The 21,697-nt window shown below is 24.5% G+C and overlaps 3 protein-coding genes across 4 annotated transcripts in view; 1 reads left to right on the forward strand and 2 right to left on the reverse strand.

Moving 5' to 3' along the window:
- The first annotated feature begins 2,677 nt into the window (after positions 1–2,677).
- On the forward strand, positions 2,678–7,262 carry LOC126906293 (ADP-ribosylation factor 6). Of its 2 annotated transcripts, XM_050686824.1 has the most exons (6): positions 2,678–3,074; positions 4,567–4,661; positions 5,361–5,464; positions 5,535–5,733; positions 6,469–6,618; positions 6,837–7,262. In XM_050686824.1, the coding sequence occupies exons 2-5, from the start codon at positions 4,580–4,582 to the stop codon at positions 6,609–6,611; spliced, it is 528 nt and encodes a 175-aa protein (XP_050542781.1). In that variant the 5' UTR covers positions 2,678–3,074; positions 4,567–4,579; the 3' UTR covers positions 6,612–6,618; positions 6,837–7,262. The 2 variants fall into 2 exon arrangements, with proteins under 2 accessions (XP_050542781.1, XP_050542772.1); XM_050686815.1 differs by lacking the exon at positions 6,837–7,262 and having other exon boundaries at positions 6,469–6,746.
- Positions 7,263–9,579: 2,317 nt separating this feature from the next.
- Positions 9,580–14,558, reverse strand: LOC126906205 (UDP-glycosyltransferase UGT5-like). Its single transcript, XM_050686583.1, has 4 exons — positions 12,653–14,558; positions 12,369–12,591; positions 12,077–12,299; positions 9,580–9,878 (listed from the first exon to the last, which is right to left on the reverse strand). Exons 1-4 carry the CDS (start codon positions 13,457–13,459, stop codon positions 9,620–9,622), a joined length of 1,512 nt encoding a protein of 503 aa, XP_050542540.1. The 5' UTR covers positions 13,460–14,558; the 3' UTR covers positions 9,580–9,619.
- Positions 14,559–14,858: 300 nt separating this feature from the next.
- The window catches only part of LOC126906119 (RNA helicase aquarius), a 12,105-nt gene continuing 5,266 nt past the window's right edge, over positions 14,859–21,697 (reverse strand). Inside the window, exons 14-25 of the mRNA XM_050686420.1 lie at positions 21,500–21,669; positions 21,281–21,418; positions 20,805–20,909; positions 20,451–20,741; positions 19,080–19,278; positions 18,860–18,984; positions 18,368–18,796; positions 15,978–16,149; positions 15,755–15,925; positions 15,464–15,661; positions 15,184–15,366; positions 14,859–15,104 (exon numbers count right to left, since the gene is read on the reverse strand). Of these exons, the coding sequence (XP_050542377.1) occupies positions 14,940–15,104; positions 15,184–15,366; positions 15,464–15,661; positions 15,755–15,925; positions 15,978–16,149; positions 18,368–18,796; positions 18,860–18,984; positions 19,080–19,278; positions 20,451–20,741; positions 20,805–20,909; positions 21,281–21,418; positions 21,500–21,669 (2,346 nt within the window). The 3' untranslated portion in view covers positions 14,859–14,939. The remainder of the gene's footprint in view (positions 15,105–15,183; positions 15,367–15,463; positions 15,662–15,754; positions 15,926–15,977; positions 16,150–18,367; positions 18,797–18,859; positions 18,985–19,079; positions 19,279–20,450; positions 20,742–20,804; positions 20,910–21,280; positions 21,419–21,499; positions 21,670–21,697) is intronic.

Here is a 21,697-nt window from a genome sequence, read left to right on the forward strand (position 1 = left end):
AAAAAAAAAAAAAAAAAAAAAAAAAAAAAAAACACATCATAGTAAAATTAATACCTTCTCCGCTTCGCATCGAAGCTAAAAAAAACAATTTATACAAAATATTTTAATTTTGAAAATGTTTCAGAATGTCGATCAGAAAAAAGTGTTATTAGTAAATATAAGAGACAAAAAAATTTCTTTTTATATACTTTTTTTGAAAATCCAATTAAAAAACCTGTATACATACAGAGTTTGTACGCAGCATAAAAGTTAATTTTACCATTTTTCTCTCAATCAAATTCCAATTAAAGCCTTTTAGCACATTGATTTTAATTACTAATAGTATCTTTATACCAGTTATAAACTACCAATTTCAGATAAAAAAATATTACTTATGTACCTACTTAAATTTTCAATAAAATTTTATTAATATATTATTAGAAAATGTTAATTATATTTATAGAAGTTAAACCCCTTTCTAGTCAATAGTTCTGCATTATTTATTTGGCACAAATTTTTTACGCCGTTAAAGAAATATTTCAGAAAAGGCTTACTCGAACCTGATTCAAGAGCCTTCGTAACCTTTTTAATGTTTTGCACCCTTAAATTTGTTTACATTCGTCTAAAAAAATAGGTGAAACTGTCATCAGCATTTGGAATATAAATGCAATCTTATAAAATATTTTATAATAAGTTAAAATATTTACAACAAATTACTAATTAAAAAAGCCTCCCGAGATTATCTCGGCAACTGGTCTAATCAATCCATGTATGCTGGGAACTAATGTTTTAAATTTTCTTTGGAAATTATTTTATTTTAAGAAAAGCGCAGAATCTCTTATAGTAAAATATGAATATGTTTGATATGATAAAATACAATATATTTTATTTCTCAAAAACTAACGTTAATTTAACTATTTAGTGGTTATAAAACATTTGTCTTAATATTATAAAAGTCTCTTAATTATTAAATAAAGAAGTCTATGCCAGTCACAAAACTCAATGCTATATTTGGGTCACTATTTGTATTATTGCTGCCCATATCATTGTATCTAATTGGATATAAATTGGTATCAGAAAAATAAAATACCTTGATACCAATTGATTAGTGAAAGATATATTGATATAATTTAAACAAATATTTTTGTATAAATTCAATGTAAACTTAAATTTAAATAAAATATAAAAGTAATAAGATTATACAAAAAAAGAGTTGTAACATATTTTCTATATTAATTGCATTGAAACACTTTAGATAAAGTTTTTGAATGCAATTAATATTGATTCTAAAGAGTGATTAATTTATTATGGAACTACTTGATTAGTCAAAAAATAAAAATAATATTGAGAATTTTTTTGTTTCTTTTAGTTTCATGTGTTGTTTCATTATCAATCATAAAGTAATTTTTATGTTCACCCCTTATAAGTGTGTTGACATATTTTTTCAAATGGAAATATACATAATTCATTAACTTATTTAATAGATTATATTTAAAAGATATATATCCCTACCAATGATATATTTATAAAAATTTAAATGATTTCGATACACAACTTTTGAATCCGTAATTCGTAAGTTATTAACGTTTTATAGTAATGGCTGAAGGTGAGACGCAGGTGTTATTGTAATCAATAGACACTTCTTAGCCGTACTTCTTCTGCTCAGATATAAGTTTTAATAACTTTTGAAATAATATTTGAGTATCTTTAAAAATAAAAATATTAAAAAACTAATTCTTTCCCTCCTTAAAAATATTTCTATAAAAATTTACATGTAATTTTCATAATTATTGAAGAGGCTAAGTCTCTACTAACTACTCATATTGTGCCTATACTGAAATACAATACCAATAGTTATTTTCTTAATTAGAGCCCTAATATATAAACTATTCAATTACATATTTTTCCGTTTAATAAATAAAGATGCCATCTTTTAAATTTTTATAAAGATAAAAAATACTGTTGATAAATTGCGAAAACTCATAACTAATATTAATTAAATAAAAATAATTCCGGATATTGTTTTTATTTTTCGTTTAGCGGTTCACGACAATAGAATCACTTTATACATGCTCGCATGTATCAAACTTTTAATTATATTTATTAAGGAATTTTTACTAGGTGATAAAAAAATATTTCTTTGAATATAAATCAGCTAATTGATGAAAATATTTTTCGTAATTTTATGTCAATAAGGATTAAAAATACAATCTACCCGGTGATATTCATGTTGATTAGTGAGTTAACTTGAAAAGGATACCGTAAGTTCAATCTAGACTAAAAAGAGTATTTTCCGAAATTGTATTTTAATTTTTGTCCATTAATACTTTTATACTTGAGTATCTGTGGTGAATTGTATCATTAACATAAGCTAAATATTCAAACGTCAATAGTGTTAAAAAAATTAAGGGTTTATCTTTATAAATAATGTCAGCTTTTGGAAAGGAACGCCGCAGCCATTCATGTTATTCACGCCAAAGAATGGGCTACGGTGCGAATTGTTATAAAAAAACATGGTTTCCCGCGCATCTAATTTTCGGTTAAACTGCGGCAAGACCAAGTAAGTGCCTAACTACAGTTATACTCGCGCGCTATACTACAGCCCACTACACTGCGCTTCATATCATCTCTGATGTGCTTACGTCCATCGCTTTCCGTTTTGTTATCGTCCAACTCGGTTACCCCTCCCCACCTGCTAATCCATTAGGGAGTTAACCAGTCGTTGTCGTTGCAACTCTGCTCCAGTAATATATAATTTCTGAGTGTTTGTTTTTATCGGGGCTTATTTTATATTTTGTTAGTCAGTTTTGACCTTTTAATTTTCACGACAAAATAATTTTTATTTCAAACCTATGTATTCGAAATATAAAAAATATTCGACAAACGCTTTTAATCAAACTGTATTTATTGACTAGGTACGACGGTTCCTGTTTTGTTTTAAGTGTTATTTGTACGGGAAGCGGCTCCATAGGAAATTGAAATTTCATTAAAAAATTTAAGAAAATCATGTTGAGTATACTTTATACTACTGTTGTCGTTTACGTACAAGTTTTTGTTTGACATCTCATTTTGTTTGCCTACGTAAATGTTTAAGAGTAAGTGTTTTATACTATTTCTCATTTACCCCGTAGTTTGATAAAATAAAATATGGTATATTTTTATTAAAATTATTGTCAATTGATGACGCAGTTGTATGTTATATTATTGTTAACATGTTAATGACTAGGATTCTACACCTCAATCAATATATGATGAACATTAGTTATAATATTTTTACTCTATATAGTTATAATATAAAAGTGTAAAAGTTAAATATTTCATTAGTAATATTAATAATAAATTCAAATTGATCACAAAACACAACATTTTATGTGTTATAGTTACATCATTACACATTAATTTAAAAAATAATATATTTTTTTTATCTGATAATAATTGTTTTTTCCACTTGTTGATTTAACGAGTTAACCTATGTATAGTAATTTATTAAATTTTGGTACTAAAAAGTACACTTTACTTTGAATAAAAAAAATAACAGTAGTTCAAATATATATTATGCAGATCATTCAAATTAAATTTGGCTATTTGACCTAGTGGTTTAGACTAGATTTTTCTTAGGAAGCTAAGAAAAATCTTTATTTTGTGGCATGTAACATACTCTTAATAGTGTTAAAGTCCCATATTATTTTAGTAATAATTTGCTAATGGGGTGCAATATTTCCTTTGCCCCTTGGCTACACCATTGAGACCCATTAGTTGCCTCTTTTTCTTCAAATTCCCTGTCATAAAGAAATAATAATTATATTTACTAAATAGTACCTTTTTATAAAAATAGCCAAGGCGTAGGGTGTTGAAATATTTAAGGGGCTAAATTACATTTTTCTACCTCTAAAATATTTTTATATTACAATGCATATTGCTAATTATTTGGCGAGAGGGCTAAGCTCCACTAGCCCTCCCCTATCCTATGGTTATAAATTTGATTAATGTCTATAAACATAATTAGAATATATGTATGTATAACTATTATGTATGCATTCTTTTAAGTATTAAAAAAAAATAATTTCAATGTTTATTTATTGTTAATTTTTAAAAATGCTATCAGGGTGGATATCAAACAGTAATAATTTTACTGACAAAATCTTATCAAAAAATATTCTATTTGAACGAAGTGTGGTCAAATGACATTTAGGTTTGATAACGAATATTATTTTTTATTATTAAAATTTATCTGATATAAAAAACTGAATAAAATATTTTTTTTTTTTGTCATTTAATTTTGATTTATATTTTGCTAGTCATATTTTTTTTTACTTATATACAATTCATAAAAAATATGATTTATTAAATTATATTAAAGTTGAAATACCTTATGATAATGATATTTTCAAACATTCTACTAGTCTAACTAATGATTGTATGTATCTATTATTAATAGAAAATGTGCTATTTTAAAAAATTAATTTGAAGCTAACGCTTAATAAATTATTAATGCATCTAACATATTAAATCAAAGACATATTTTGAAAAATTGTTTAAATACCAAAATTTTGCATTTATGGTTTTAATAGGATTATTTAATTTTAGGTAGTTTTTCATTATGGGGAAGCTGCTTTCCAAAATTTTTGGTAACAAAGAGATGAGAATATTGATGCTAGGTTTGGATGCAGCTGGTAAAACTAGTATCCTTTTTTTTATTATTGTATTATTATATTTTATTCGTAAGTTTCATCATAACTTTATAAAAAAAAATTAATCACTTGTGGTTAATTTTAAATAACTTGCGATATGAGGACAGCTGATGTGAGCATAGAGGATGTAGAAGATCGTGTCAAGTGGAAGTTTAGGATAAGGGTGGCAGACCCCAAGTAGTTGGGATTAAGGCAAGGAAGAAGAAGAAAAAGACTTGTGGTTAATTTTAAATTATCATATTAAGTAGGTAAAATTAAAGTAATTTTATACTTAAAATGTAATTGTACTTATAATTCATATTAAGATTTAGGGCTGTCTCAAAGCTAAAAATATGAGTGGTGATAAAATTTGTTTTTGTTGATTTAATAATTTTTAAATAGTGTAACATTTTTTAATAATTATTATTTGGCAATATCTTTTATATATTAAAAAACAAAACAACTAAAACAATAAAAAAATTTTGAGTTGGTATGTGTGACACTCTCTTCCTCTCATCACCTTAAAATTAATAAATTCTTATATATACATTTTTTTATTTTTGTCTTATTTAAAGTAGATAATATTTTTTTAAAAGTGTGATATATAATCTCAGAACTTAATCTCAAAATTAATAACTTTAAAAGATTTTTGAAAAATGTATTTTTAAGTTAAAAATGTTTATTGAATAAATATTCCTATGTTATGATTAGCTATTTTGTATAAACTCAAATTGGGTCAATCTGTGACTACAATTCCTACTGTAGGTTTTAATGTTGAAACTGTCATCTATAAAAATGTAAAAATTAATGTTTGGGTAAGTATTACCAATAGTTTTATCTATACATGTTATACATTAAAATAAAGTACTTGTGTAATCATTTAAGGATGTTGGAGGCCAAGACAAAATTCGACCATTATGGAGACATTACTACACGGGTACTCAAGGTTTAATATTTGTTGTGGATTGTGCTGATAGAGACCGTATTGATGAAGCTAAGCAAGAGCTTCATAGAATAATAAATGATAGAGAAATGAGAGATGCTATTATCTTAATTTTTGCTAATAAACAAGATCTTACAAATGGTAAGTATCTTTAATATGGGCGATAAAAACCCCCAAAATTCTTTAACTCGCTTATTTTAGTTAATTAATAGTATTAACACTAATAAGTATCTTATATATAAGTTCATGGTAACCTCGTTTTAAGGTTTATTAGGATGATGCTTTGTGTCCTAATTATGTAAAACGCCTTTTTTTTTTATCTATGATATATTCAACTTTCAACAATCAATTTGACATAACTGGTAAGTCATGTCAAAATTTAAAATTAAAATTATCCAATTATTGACCAGTATTAATTAAAATAAATTTTTGTGTGTTAATTAAAACAGTATTTATTAAAAGATATTAAATAATATTTAAAATAACTAAGACATTTTCTAGCATACAATATGGAAATATAGTGATTTTATGGTATAAAATAATTAATTTTACTTATATACATTGGATACCATTTCTGTAACTTTTTTCTTTTAGTTCTTTATACAAACAGTTAATCCATTTAACCATTAACTTTTATTACAACTTTTTAACTAGTCTATAGTTAGTTTTTTTTTTGTTATAGCAAAAATTAATAATAAATCTAATTTTTGTTGTAATATAACATAATAATATTATAACACATATATTACACCAGTGATGATAAATGTATTACAATTTGTCAAATATATTGTATTATTAAAAAAAAATTAATTGAATACTTATTCATGAGAATAATTTTACTAAATAACGAATTAAGCTTATATTATTCTTATATAGCTATGAAACCTCATGAAATTCAAGAAAAGCTTGGATTAACTAGGATACGAGATAGAAACTGGTATGTTCAACCATCATGTGCTACTACTGGTGATGGTTTACATGAAGGCCTTGCTTGGTTAACATCAAATTTCAAACAATGATACCAAAGTATAAAAATTATATACTTTATGATTCATTATTATTTATTTAGGAATTAAATACTAAAATTTTCATGTGTATAATGATGTATTGTACATGATCTGATAATTGAAAATATTACACATCATTTGTTAATATCAAGTGTCTTTTTCCATTTTCATGTTTGTAGAAATTATTTTATCTTGTGAAACGACTGGCCAAAAAATTACTTTTTAAATTTATTTCAGATGTGTTAATGTAACTACACATTATATGAGTTGAACAAAATGAATATACCATGAAATTATTTATTTTATAGTTTTTAATACAATTTTACTTGATTCTTTCATTAATTACTTGAACAATATAATAATTGTACAATAGTTAAATAATAATTTAAAGAAGCAATAATTTTTGTTAAACTATATTCTGTTAGATAAATGTTGCTCTACAGTTAAAAATTAGCCAGGCCTTTAGGTTAAATTATTATTATTATTATATGCTAAGATTAGTAAAAATTTATACATGAATACATGCAGTTTTTAATAATAACTAGAATTTTATTAAACAAATTTAAATAGTAACTATCATGTATAAATGAATCCTATTTTTATTTTTGTTATTTATTATTTTGTACAAAATATTGAATAAAAGAAAAATTAATTATAATGTTACATCTAAATTTTTTTATCTTTTGATTTTAATAATCAAATCAAATAAAATTTACAATTATGTTTGTTGACGAGATAATGAAGTTGATTTATTCAAATAAGAAATTATTAATTCAATAAACCTACAAATAGTAGATATGTATTTATTTAGTTATATGATGTTATTATGTTAGTAGTTACCAAAAATTGACACCAAAAAATAAATTATGTTTCATAGTTAAAAATCATTTCTACATTTTAATCAAATATTTAAATAAGCTAGATTAATTTAAGTAATTTGACCTGAATGGCTTACAATATATAAAAATACATTTGTTTTTTTATATTATAAATATAAAAAAATCTATAATATAGATATGAAACTGATCTAACTGATCTCCTATAACTTTGGTACAATTAAAATTTTGTTGTAATTCTTTTTTTTTTATAATATTTATGTATTCTAAGGCTACGCTAAAATTTTATTTTAGCTTCGATGCGAAGCTGAGAAGGTATTAATTTTACCATGATGTGTTTTTTTTTTTTATATATATCTGTTGCCACTTTTTCTCAGCTCTCAGTGGAACGATTTCTTTCAACCATACGTCAAAAGATCACAAATCGTATCTAGTTGAAGACATTACCCTTAAAAATTTAAAAAATTTTCCCTCATTCCCCGCAAATGGGGGAAATATCCAAAAAAATTACAAATTTAAAAATCGGTAAATTTTGTCTTTTTTTTCTTAATACTTCTATAACTTTTTCAAAAATAAACAAATCAACATAATTTTTTTTTATACTAAAACCTTAGATATTTCCCTTTCATTTGATATCATTTTTTTTGAAAATCTAACACTTAACCTGCTCAAGGGGGTGATTTAAAATAGTAACTTTTTTACAAAAACTACCTCTTTCAACTTAAGTTTTGAAAATGTTCTGCGTCCTTTAAACATATACCAAATTAAAGCTTATATTATGTACTATAAAATGAAAAAAAAAAATTTGTCCCGACACTTTATCTTCTGCATGTAAACGGCTGATGTAGTTAAAAAAACACTATTTTTGTGTTAAAATTTTCGATTTTAAATTTTCAACTTAAAAATGCTATAACTTTTTGAAAAATGTATATATCAGCACAAATTTTTTTTTATGAATACATTATTAGTACATCTTTCATTTGACATACTTTTTATTAAAATTGGACAATTTCCCCTTATATAGGGGGCGTTCAAAACTTAAAATATTGTAAAAAACATAGATCTTTTTCAACTGAACTTTTGAAAATGTTCCGGAAATACTGCGTCCTTTAAACATATACCAAATTAAAGCTTATATTATGTACTATAAAATGAAAAAAAAAAATTTGTCCCGACACTTTATCTTCTGCATGTAAACGGCTGATGTAGTTAAAAAAACACTATTTTTGTGTTAAAATTTTCGATTTTAAATTTTCAACTTAAAAATGCTATAACTTTTTGAAAAATGTATATATCAGCACAAATTTTTTTTTATGAATACATTATTAGTACATCTTTCATTTGACATACTTTTTATTAAAATTGGACAATTTCCCCTTTTATAGGGGGCGTTCAAAACTTGAAATATTGTAAAAAACATAGATCTTTTTCAACTGAACTTTTGAAAATGTTCCGGAAATACTGCGTCCTTTAAACATATATCAAATTAAAGCTTATTTTATGTACTATAAATTGAAAAAAAAAAATTTGTCACGACGACCTATCTTCTATGCGCAAATGGCTACCATATTCAAAAATATGCTATTTTAACAAATTTTTTTTTTATAAATTAAACACTATCTACAGATTTGCATCGAAGCGTTTTTTATGATAGTGATTTTAATCACTGTCAGATATCATCTATACCTCGTCCACACTGTGCCTCAACCCCACTGTGCTACCGTTTTTAATATATAAAGTCATTAGTAAAAAAAAATAATTTAATTAAGAAAACCTTAAATTTAATTTTCTTAAATGAAAACACCTCTTTTTAACTTAATATTATGATTGAAACAAAACATAAAAATTAAAACTTCTTAACAATGAAATATTACTAGCCAATTGATTTCAAAATATATTACTTGTAACAGATGAATGATTTATTGGATAAAAAATTTTTTTATTTTCAACCATTTTAGTGATGTTTTGATAAAAGTGAATAATAAGTGTAAAACTGCAAATTTTGGAACTTGCCGTTTACATTTAAGTAAAATTTAATCTGATTTTTCGCATGAAAAAAAAAGTACAAAATAATGTTTTTATTTTTTAAAACAAAACTTATGTTTCATGTTAATTTTATCTATGAAAATCATAATNGAACCGAAACACAAATTTTGGTTTTAATAAATATTATATTTTAATAAATTAATTATTGTATGAATAATTATTAAAGAACACAAATACAGTTTTTAAAAAGTAAATTGTAAGCAAACAAATAAGAGTTAGAGTGACACTTATATCTAATAAATAGGTTTGAAACCAATTTAAATAAATTTGTTTAGTTTTCAAGACATCTGGAATTGAGTTTTCATTTTTAAGCACATATTCAGTCCAAAATAATGCAGTTTGTAAAGGGGATTGTGGTCTATCAAAGTAAAGTTGTTGAAGCTGTTTCATATTTTTTCTAAAACAAAATTAAGGTTTTATATTATTATTAATAATAAAATTTTAGTATAATATTTTAGTCGCCGGACTAACCACCTATCCCGGAGTATAAATGGCTATGAAAACCTCTTAGGGAGAGGTCGCTATGGCCCTTAATGGACTAATAAAAGCCAAAAAAAAATATTTTTATTACAATATGAGGTTGAAAGGATAAACAACTGAAATAAAAAAATTTAATTGAATAATAAAAATAATATAAATTTTACTTTTTTAGCTTCAATGAGAATTTGAGAAGATATTAATTTTACTATGATTTTTTTTTTTGTCTGTTACCACTTTTTCTTAGTTCTCACCGAACCGATTTCTTTCAACAATATGTCAAAAGATCACAAATCTTGTCTAGTAGAAGATATTACCCTCAAAAATTAATAAAAATTCCATCATTCCCCGTAAATAAATAAAATCTTCAAAAAAATTACAAATTTAAAAATCGCTAATTTTCGAAATTTTTTCAATTTTTTTTACTTAAAACTGCCATAAAATTTTAAAAAATGAACAAATCAATATAATTTTTTTTTTTTTATAGATGCTTGATGTCTTTATCTATCATTTGGTATATTTTTTTTATAAATTTAACCTTTACCAGCCCAAAGGGGGGGGATTCAAAATGACAAAGTTTTCACAAAAAAATTTACTATTTCAACTTAACTTTTTAAAGTGTTCCGGAAATACTGACATATATATCTTAAATTAAAGCTAATGTAATGTAATTTTTTATGAAAAAAAAAAAATTTTGGACTTTATTTTGTCTTCACAGTGAAAATGGCTATTTTTGTGTTAAAATTCTCGACTTTATATTTTACATTTTTAACATTATAACGCTATAACTCTTTGAAAAATGTATGGATCAATACAAATTTTTATATGAAATAATATTTTTTAATAATCCCTTTTTCATTCGACATACTTTATCTTAATCAGGATATTAAGAAGGAACTAGCAAATCATGTAGCTTTTGGAATAATCCACCAATTTTTTAAAATTAAACACTATCTATAGATTTGTATCGAAGCATTTTTTTTATAGTGATTTTAATCACTATCAGATTAAATCTATAGTTGATCCAACTATGCCACGTCACCACTGTGCCGCGACCGCCCTGTGCTGGGTATTTTTTTACACTATGCAATTGATATATATGTAGACATTGAAAAATATAAAGTTAATACCCCAACTAGGGTATAGGTTAAGTTATAAAGAATAGAACAAAAAAGTTTATAATATTTGAAAATTTTAATTGAAAATGTAATTAATTATGGTAAAAAAAAATATCAAAAATAATTCTCATATAACTTTCAAAATCCAAAAAATTTTCACCCCTTCACAGTCCCTTACTACCATAATTTCATATAAATGAAGAGTGCCAAAATACAGCCCTGTCATAATACTTAAAAATGTAACTTGTTCTTGTTAATTTAAAATAAATTTTGGTGTGAAGTTGAAAAAGTTTTGTTTTTACTATGTGTTTTTTGCTTTGTACACACAGCTTCTACTGAACAAATTATTATTTTGTAGTACTCAATTATACACCAAAACACCCATATTATCTCTGACTGAAAATATTTTTTATATTTTAACTTTGTTAATGTTCTGGTAGAATCCTATCCTTTTAAGATTTAATGTTTAAAAAACAATTTGTCCTAGCAACCTTTCTTTTATAAATAATCAGTTAAAGCTCAAAGTATCACCTGAGAATTAATAAACTCTTTCTCTAAAAATTCTACAAAATGATTTTCTAATAGCATAATTGTATTGAAGTGTTTTATGATTGTCATGTTAAACAGTCAGATTTTAATTAATTAATGATGTCTACTATACTAGGACTTCACTATAATGGGTCCCAGGTGTACTGGTTTTTTAAGTCTATTTAAAAAGATTTTATAAGTTTCATTTTTCAATTATTATAGTTTTCTTTAGTGCTAGTAAAATAGGATAAGTGGGATGCAGTAGAGAACCCAATAATTCCTTATGGGGTAGTCAAAAAATTTATAAAAACCCATATTTAAAATTTTTTCTCATCACTTCACTTTAAGGATAAATATGGCATTCAATGGATAACCATGGCCCCTAATTGCATATAGTCCAGTCTTTAATTATAATTATTATGAATAATAATAATAATGGGATTAATATACGTAAAGTAATTAATTGAAGTACCTAAATTCTGTAGATAATGCAGTTTGAATTGCCTCATTAAATATTGATGTACCAAGGTTTTCATAACTAACTAAAACTGCTACTTTTTTATAAACCAAATACTTAATATTGGCTGGTTGATCACCAAAAATTGGTATACCAACTATTGGTTTTCCACAATGAACTGCTTCAAAAACACTCATTAAGCCTCCATGTGAAATAAACAATAATACCTTAGGGTGAGCTAAAAAATAACAATGCAAAAATGAGAAATGAAATGTAATAATTATAATTACAATAATATTTGTATTACCTAAGAGGTCTCTTTGGGGTAACCATTTGACAATTTTCACATTTGAAGGTGAAGTAATATTATTTTTTAAATCTAATTTCATTATTATTCTTTCTTTTAGCATAGAAAATATGTCAAATATAGAATCTAATTTGTCTTGTCCTATTGTATCCTCAGAAACAATAGATCCCAAACTAAATATGATAACACCATTTTTAGAATCATCAATAAATTCTTCCAAATCCTATAATTTCATGATTATTTTATAGAGCTTGAAATCAAAATAAATAGAATATATATTTTACTTTAGGAATAGGTTTGACGTCTACAATATGAATGCCTCCAATTTCTATGATTCCAGGCGCATGAGGTACAGCTGGAAAAATACTTAAGTGTGAGTTAAGAAGTATTAAACTTATATTACTCATAGATTCTAATGTAGATAGCCTAATGCCATAATGTTTTTCAACTTTGACTGGTACTTTTATAGAAAACAACCAGTCAAATAATCCTGTATAAAACAAATGAAATAGAGTGTTACTAGTTCGTTGAATGACTGAACTTTCTGTTGTATAGTTAGACATTGGAAAAAAGTTTGGCATATAGGATACTACTTCTGGCTCTCCAATCACCTTCTTAATCCATGGAAATAAAAACATTGGACAAACACCTATAATTGGTGCATTTACTACTCCAGCAATAGGTGTAAAAATTGGCGTCGAAGTCATAATTTCAACAATTACCAAATCAAACTTTCGTTTGGATTGTAAAAGCTTTACTACTGGTTTATAGTTAAGAATTCTTCCATAATTATCTAAATTATTAATTATGCGAGTAAAAGTATTACTTGGAAACAAAGTATGAGATCCAGCACTAAATTTAGTATGAGGTTTAAGTCTAGAAATGTCAATATGAGACAAATTAGCTCTATATTCAGAATCAGGAAAATTTGTAATTGATAATATACTATGTCCTCTATCCAAAAGACTATGGATAAGTGGTTGAATAACACGGTAATGACTCTGAGCAGTTGTTGGAAATATTACTAATATATCAGCTGAATTTGAACAAGTTATAAAACTAAAACTTAATATTATTAATAAAATAATCATTATATTATAAAATAAAAAGCTTTAGAAAACAATTTACATATTATCTCATTTAACTTAATAATGAATTTGTAACTTGTTATAATATTATTAGTTTCAGTTTTCATTACTTATACCATTACAAATAGTATTTTATGATAAAAGGTATAAAAACATTACACATTTTAATACGATTGTATTTTCAGATAAAATATATCAATATTAAAATACGATATAATTGGGCGGTACATAAGTTAAAGGGCATAAGTCAACAAATACGTTGCTTTTCAATAAAGCAAAAAAAAGAATTTTACGCTGTTTATGTACCATATTCTTAAAAAATAAGGAATTTGAAACTAAAATTTTATTTTTAATTTGATTCGTCATTTCAATAGTTTTAAGACCATTTCGTCTTTGCCATTTTAAAAAATGCATTAGAGAAAAAAAAATTATTAAATAATCATTATAATAAAGCAAATTTCTCGGAGAGAAACAAAATATTGTTTTACACATATTTACAATAATATTTTGAGTTTGGTTTCACTATTATCTTGATTTATTATATCTTTTAAAACGTTAACTATTTTATTTTCATAAATATCGTTATTTCTTTTAAATATATGATCAAGAAGCCTGCTTTCCTCAAATACAATAAATTATTTATTCTCATGAATTTTGGTGTGAAGTTGAGGAGGTATTGATTTAAAAATTATTTTTCTTTAGTTAGATGTTTTTTTATATTTTTTTAAACAATCGTTTAATCTGTTTTATAAATTATTTAAGTAAAAAAATATACTTGTCTTTTTAATTTAATTTAAATTATATTTTTGTAGTAATAAAAAACTTAAACATAGTAGCAATTTTGAGAATTGTATCAATGTAAATTCATTATTATAAGGAATTCACTGTACCGTATTATTATATATTAGCATTATCAGAAGTGGAATTCTTCCAATAACAAAAAAAGAAAATTTTGTTAATTAACAAACCAAGGAGAAATATAGATAAAAATACATGAAGACTGTCATTCTAAAAATAGTATCTTCCTTAAACTTAAAAACTAATAGAATTAACTAGTTTAATTTTACCAGCCTTTTACTATTTCGGTCAGAGGCGTACTTGAGTCTGTAGCATGGGAGGGGGAAGGGCGACATTATGGTTAATCAACCCCCTTTCACTAAAAAAATGTAGAAATTAAAATAAATATATCTCGGGGGAATTGTCCATATTGTCCCCTAAATACGATACTGATTTGGGTATATGAAAATAACAATTTTATATTTGAAATATATCAACATATGTTAATGAATCATTTAAATTTAAATTTAATGTATACAAATAAAAATGTAGTGTACTTCCTTCAATTTAAAAGTAAAATAATTTTATATTAAAAATGGAAACAAATTAAATTTTTGTAGTGAAAATTAAAAATTAGTAAGTTTATAATTCAATATCTTATTTACACAATTATTTTACAAGAATATAGTACTTAAACAAGAAAAAGTTAGTCTTCATTTATAATCTCATCAACATCCATAGAATTAGTTTCTGTTTTATCCTCATGAGTATCTTTCAAGTGCGCTTTAGATACTTCTTTAACATATGACTTGTTTTTATTTTTGTTTACAAATTCTACAGTACCAGGTTTAATCCATTCATTAGATTTTTCCTAAAATATCAATTAAATAAAAAATTTAAATGAATTGAAATTTGGTTAAAATCATATCTATAATTAATAGTTGGATTACTAGGTGAATTTGTTTCAAAATCTGAACTCTTTGTAAATAAAAATCAAATACATATTTTGCCATTTCTGGCATATCTTGAACTACAAAAACATCATTAAGGGAATATTGAATATTTTCTAATGATCTATTTGTTGGGTAAGAATCAGATGGTAATAAATGTAGCTTAAGTGGCCGTTTTGATAACTGAAAATAATATGAGTTAGTTAAATTAGTTTTCTATGTAATATTTATTTAAAAAAATATTAAGTTGAATAATTAAAAATTAAATATAGAAACTTACAATATTGAATGTTGGGGATAGCTCAAAACAGTTACCAAAAAGAGAAGCATTGGCAAATATATAGAGACCTAGTCTAGCTCTTGACATAGCAACAACAAGACGCCTTACATCTCTTAAATGACCAACAGTTTTTGTCCTAACTAATGATAGCAGAATATAATCATTTTGTTGACCTTGATACTTATCTACTGTAGTTACCTAATGTTTAATGTAATGTCAGAAAATTTTTTTTTATAAATATTTCAATAATCATTTAAATTATAACAATTGATTTGAATTTAAAATTTATACTTTATGAGGCCATCCAATAAGAGGATTAGAACCACATCGCATGTTAATAATTTCTCTTATCAAATGTTTTTGACCATTGTAAGTACTTAAAATAGTGATTTTATCAGCAGGATATCCAATAAGTCTCATATACATATAAACAGACACACAGTATTCAGCTTCTGCTAAATTCTAAAATAAAAAATTTTTCATTATTTTCTTAGTTAATTAAAAAGAATCTTACCTGAATAAAATGAGGATTTGGTTCTGTTTCTCCCACACCATTAAACAAACCTACATCAATCAACTGATATTCATAGCAAAAACCTGCATTTGCTATGTGATATTCTGGAGTTGACAAAACATGACCAAGATTGCCTAAATTATTGTAGCGCCAATTGTATAATTCACTTAAACTGAAAACATAATTAATCTTATGTATAGTGCAATGTATCAAATATGTATAATTATTAGCCCTAAAGAGCAAAAAAAAAAATAATTAACATTAATTAATATACAATACACAAATAATCAATGAAATAATGTTAAATACATATTAAAATAATTTATTTCAAAAATATGGTTATTGAATATAATTTAGATAATAAAGTACTAAAAAAATCAAAATTAGGAACTTTGTTACAATTAATTAACATCCTGGTGATAGGAGAGTAATAAGTATAATTTTTCTGATGGTGTGATATGTGAATAATACATATTTAATTATACTTATTATTTATTGTGAGTGTTTATACATTTTGATAGGAGAAAACAATTTAATATTTTGAATCAGACTATTAAATAATCCAAGCACAATATTTTAAAATTAGATACACTGAGCCAATAAATTTTGCTGCCCCCTCTTTTGTAATTTTATTCCTAAGAAAATAGAAATTCTTTGATCAATGAATTGTAAATTAACTTATTTTTAATAACTTCAAGATGTTTGTTCCACTTAAAAAATCTGGAAATGGCTGTTTACAAATTAATAAAAAGAAAAGAATACTTAAAATATTATGATAATAAATTAAGCTATGAAAATCTAGAATTCTATTTTTTTTAAATTATTTATAATATTGGTATTTTTATTCAATCTATTGAATTTATTAATTGTTCCTTTACTAGTACTAAAACCTTTTTTAAGATTGAGTTCTGTTCTTTATTTTTTTGTTATATTAGGACAAGAAAATTACTGGTAGATAACAACTTTTGAACCAGTATTTCAGAATTTACTGACATTTTTAAATGTAGACTAGAGTTGAGGTGCAAATGTCATTTTTATAATTGCTCATCACATTGGTACGTCCATCATCCCACCCAAGTATAAAAATGTTCAGAAGTCCTGAAAACTAGTTCAAAATATGATATTAACCAGAAATTGTCTTTTTTTTTTTTTTAGATTAGTTTTCTAATAGTTAAACTATTAAAATATGTATGTTGTCATTAAAAAAATATAGTTGGTACCCTTACAAGGTATAAAGAATGATCTACAAACAATTTAACTACTTATAAATCAAGAAATAAATACTAGTTAAATAAGTTAAAAAAAATTAATCAAAATTATTAGGTTTTTTTGCAGAAATCTATATTGACAATAAAAGTTGTTTTGATAAGTGAAATTATGATAATTTTTTTTTTGTAAAATAAACTAAAATTTTTTTCTATCAAAAAATTATTTAAAATTTAATATTTAGTTGTTAATAAAAAAGTATGTTTGATTTTCATATTAATATAAAACTTAATAAGTTAAAATAATATATTAAATTGTTGTTTATAATATAGTTATTGTTTTTCAACTGCTGGATGTAACTATAATAGGTGTCCATAACTAAATAAAACATAAGCTACTAATTGCCTAAATAATATTGTTATGGGTGGCTTAAACTGCATTGAGTCATGGCTCTTAGGTATAAAACGCTACTGAGTAACTCGTGAGTGGGTTATTAAAAAAAATTGATATAGGAACAAATGTTATTTGCCAGTGAGCCAAATTTTTTTTGAGATAATATACATGTATAATACATAAGGGATTACAAATACAAGTAGCTAATTGGTTTTTTATGATGATATTCGCAGTTATATAGCCTTTATTATCAATAATAATAAGACACATTGTTGTGAGTTTATAAACACACTAACTGGCAATACAAATATTATACCTATTGATAGTCATAATTGACAAGAAACACTTTGTGACTGTGACAGCGATGTCATAAAAAAGTAAAAATAAATATAGTTTAAAAAACTGAAAAACACACTTTTAAAGCATATCAAACTAAAAAGTTGAAAATATTTTTTTAAATAAGCTTAAAACAATAATGACTGAAAAATACTAGTATTATTGTGAAAAAAATTGCAGGGGCTTTGTGCCATATTTTTTGTATATTAAGCGCCTGACGTTTTTTTCTCAAAATAATACCAGTATTTTTTATTCATTATTGTTTTAAGCTTATTTTAAAAATTATTTTTAACTTTTTAGTTTGGTATGTTTCAAAAAGGGTGTTTTTCAGTTTTTTTTTAACTATATTTATTTAAATATGTGGTTCAAATGTAACAAAAGCTTTATGAAGAATAAAATAAGTTTTTTGCTTAATAAAATTATACTAGACATATCTATTTTTTATTAAAATATACCTTGGACGGGCTCGACCTTGGGCATCTAAATCAATAGTAGGCACACCTAAGTTTACCATTCTTGTAAACAAAGATTGCTCCATATTGGAATATTTTTGGAAAGCCATATTTTTAATAACAGGAGGTAACTGATGATGATCACCAATCATTATCCATCTTTTTAAGCGACTAAATCCATCATCCGAATTTTGAAGTAGCAAAGGTATAAATGTTTCTATTTCTAGTATTTGAGCAGATTCTTCCATTAATATATTATCATATTTAAAACCAAGTTCTATAAGTTCTTTTCTTTTCAATGCAGCATGGGTACAGGTCATTGCAATTATTTTCACTTCTTTTACTAGTAAGTATCTTGAACGATCCAGGCCAGTTCTAAGTAATTCAAATGCTCTAAATTCATCTAATTGTTTGAATATTTTTTTAATATGCCTAATATGAAAAATAAATAAACTATATAGAACCAATATTTTATTTAAAAATTTTGCTGTATACCTAAAACACCCTCTAGCTATCTCTTTGTCTTCTTCTAAACTACGACAATTAAATAATGGTTGAGGAGCATCACTGAAAAACAATGTAAATGGGAAAATGTCTTGCACTGCAGTTACAGCAATTGCCTACAATATTAATTTTAAAATTAATGCATTTGTTATTTTTATGATTATATATCATAAAAACAATTGTATAATTTATGTATATTTGTTTAAATTACATTATCAGTATTTTCTTCAAGATTTTTCAAAGTAGTAAGGTAAGTATCCCATTGAGGTAAGACATGTGACCAGAAAAAGTGCATAGCAGTTTCACATGTATATGACATATCTCCTTTTACATTCATTATGTGTTGTAAACGTTGTACTTCATCCAAAAGTTGAAGTCGTTTTGCAAGAACATAATTTACTCTTCCATAACTATAAATAATGTTAACCCATTAATAATTAGGCCAAATTACATGCAAATATTATTAAGTCTAACCTTACATTATTTATAGTAAAGGTATACAGGTTGAAGCAATCTATGATATTATGAAAGTATTTAATAATGTTTACTTGTTAGTTTTGGAAAATAAATTTCAATGTAAAGGTATTGCTGAACAAATTTTAAAGTGGATCAAGTCTTACTTGGTTGGTAGAACATAGCAAATAAAGTTGGGTAATTTTGTCTCATTTAATATATGTCTCATGTTACATACTATTTATATTTTATAAATGTTATTTTCAAAATTTGTCATATACTAATGTTCAATAATGATATAAAACTTTATGTCTTTTTGTACATATGACGATTATAGTAAATTACAAAATGATTTAGATTATTGGTATTTGTTAAATAGTCTAAACGTTAACATAGAGAAATGCTCATAAATTTTATTTCAACTGTGTAAACAAAGATAAATATTCACTATACAATAAATAATTTAGAAATATTAATTGTAACTTAGATAAAATATTTAAGTGTACTAATATCAATTGATTTATGTTTTAATCAACACACAATTATGGTGTGTAATAAGACTTTTCAAATATTATGTTTAATAAAGCATAATTGTTCAGAATTTAAAAATCTAAATTACTTTAAAATATTATATTTCACTCTTGTTCAATGTTAGAATATGGCTTAATAATTTAATACCCGTATCAACCTGATTTAATCAATTAAATTAATTGTGTTCAAATATATTTTGGTATGTACTTGCATTTAAATCTAATAGAAATAATGTATATCTTGAGCAACTAGTAGATGAGCATTGTGAATAGCTTCAAAAAAGAAGGAGGTTTCATGTTGTGTCTTGTCTATATAAATAAATGAATTCTTTAATCATGTATTCAGAATTACTTTTCTTATAATTGTTAAATATCCCCCAAACTAATAATTGTGTTTCACAGATGTTTTATACACTTATTTACTAGCAAAATTATAGTTTATTCATTCATTTGATTTAATTGTAAACAGTACCTAATTAATTAAAATTTTAAGTTTAGCATATTATGTTGTTATCCATTTGTATTCCCATTAGTTATAATAATTGTAAAAACTGTTCTGAGGCAATATGTATATATTTATAAATAAATAAAATGCATACCGACTAAAATCTTTATCAGTTTCTAGAGCTTCTTCACCATGACCCAAACGTAACAAATGTCTTTCGTCAATATCTAAGGCCATTATTTTTTCAAATAATTGATTTAATGCTTGATTTGAATGTGTAACAATCATTGTTCGTTCATTCCTCCAATTATGATACAAATTTGAAATGATTTGAACAGCAACATCAGTTTTTCCTGTTCCTGGGGGTCCAACTACTACAGTAAGCCCTGGCTGCATTCCAGAATATATTGCTTCAATTTGAGTAGGAGTGAAACGAATTGTATTTCTATTAAAAAATAATTTATCACAATACAAATATTTTTTGTTTATCTTAAGAAGCAAAAGTTACTTTTTTGGTAGATTAAATTGATAAGGACCCCTATTAACAGTTTTTATTGACTGTACTATAACTTTTTTTTTAACATCTAAGTCATTATTTTCTTGAAAATGTATCCTAAAAAATAAATATTATTTAATAGAATGTGTTACGTATTGATGAATATTATGTAAATTAGTAGTGGGGATTGTTTACTACATGTAAGTGCTAACACTGGCATACGCATTATTAACAATTATATTGTTTCTCAATAAAGACTTATTTTCTGTTTAACTATTTTATGTGGCCTTTCATATTAAAAACACAACAGAATGAAATAATTTATTTTTATTATCCTTTTTAGATGTAATTTTCTCTCTTATAAGCTATGCTTATAAAATAGAAGTCAGAAAGACCTATATAGTCTATTGTAAAATAATTGTATCACGGTTCCTACACATTCCAATTAAGCTAAGTAGGTTACTATTACTTAATTATTCATAACTTACCTAAATGGTGGCAACATTTCTTTAATTTTTACACTGCCATTAAATGGAATTACTTCACAAGAAGGGAAACTTGATAATAAATGATCTATATCCAAAAATGTATCATTGAAGTTCATTGATTTAATTCTATTTGGCATTCTAAATATAAAAAAAATCAATTTTAAGCATCTCTTAATAGCTAATTAGTTTTAATCTTAATTATCTAATATTGAAATCTACTTGTTATAATGTGCAGCAGATGGATCACCATAACCTAAAATTATATCATGGATCCATTCTGGCACTACACATTCTGTATTCATTAAATGACGAATAGTTTCTAACACAGCTTTAAAATTATTTTCTTTTGGTTTTCTCCGCATAAGGACATTAAAACTTTCGTAAACATCCTTAAAAAAAAAAAAAAAAAAAAAAAAA

The sequence above is a fragment of the Daktulosphaira vitifoliae genome, unplaced genomic scaffold (assembly GCF_025091365.1).
Source record: "Daktulosphaira vitifoliae isolate Bord-2020 unplaced genomic scaffold, ASM2509136v1 Scaffold_1, whole genome shotgun sequence".
Classification (NCBI taxonomy): Eukaryota; Metazoa; Arthropoda; class Insecta; order Hemiptera; family Phylloxeridae; genus Daktulosphaira; species Daktulosphaira vitifoliae.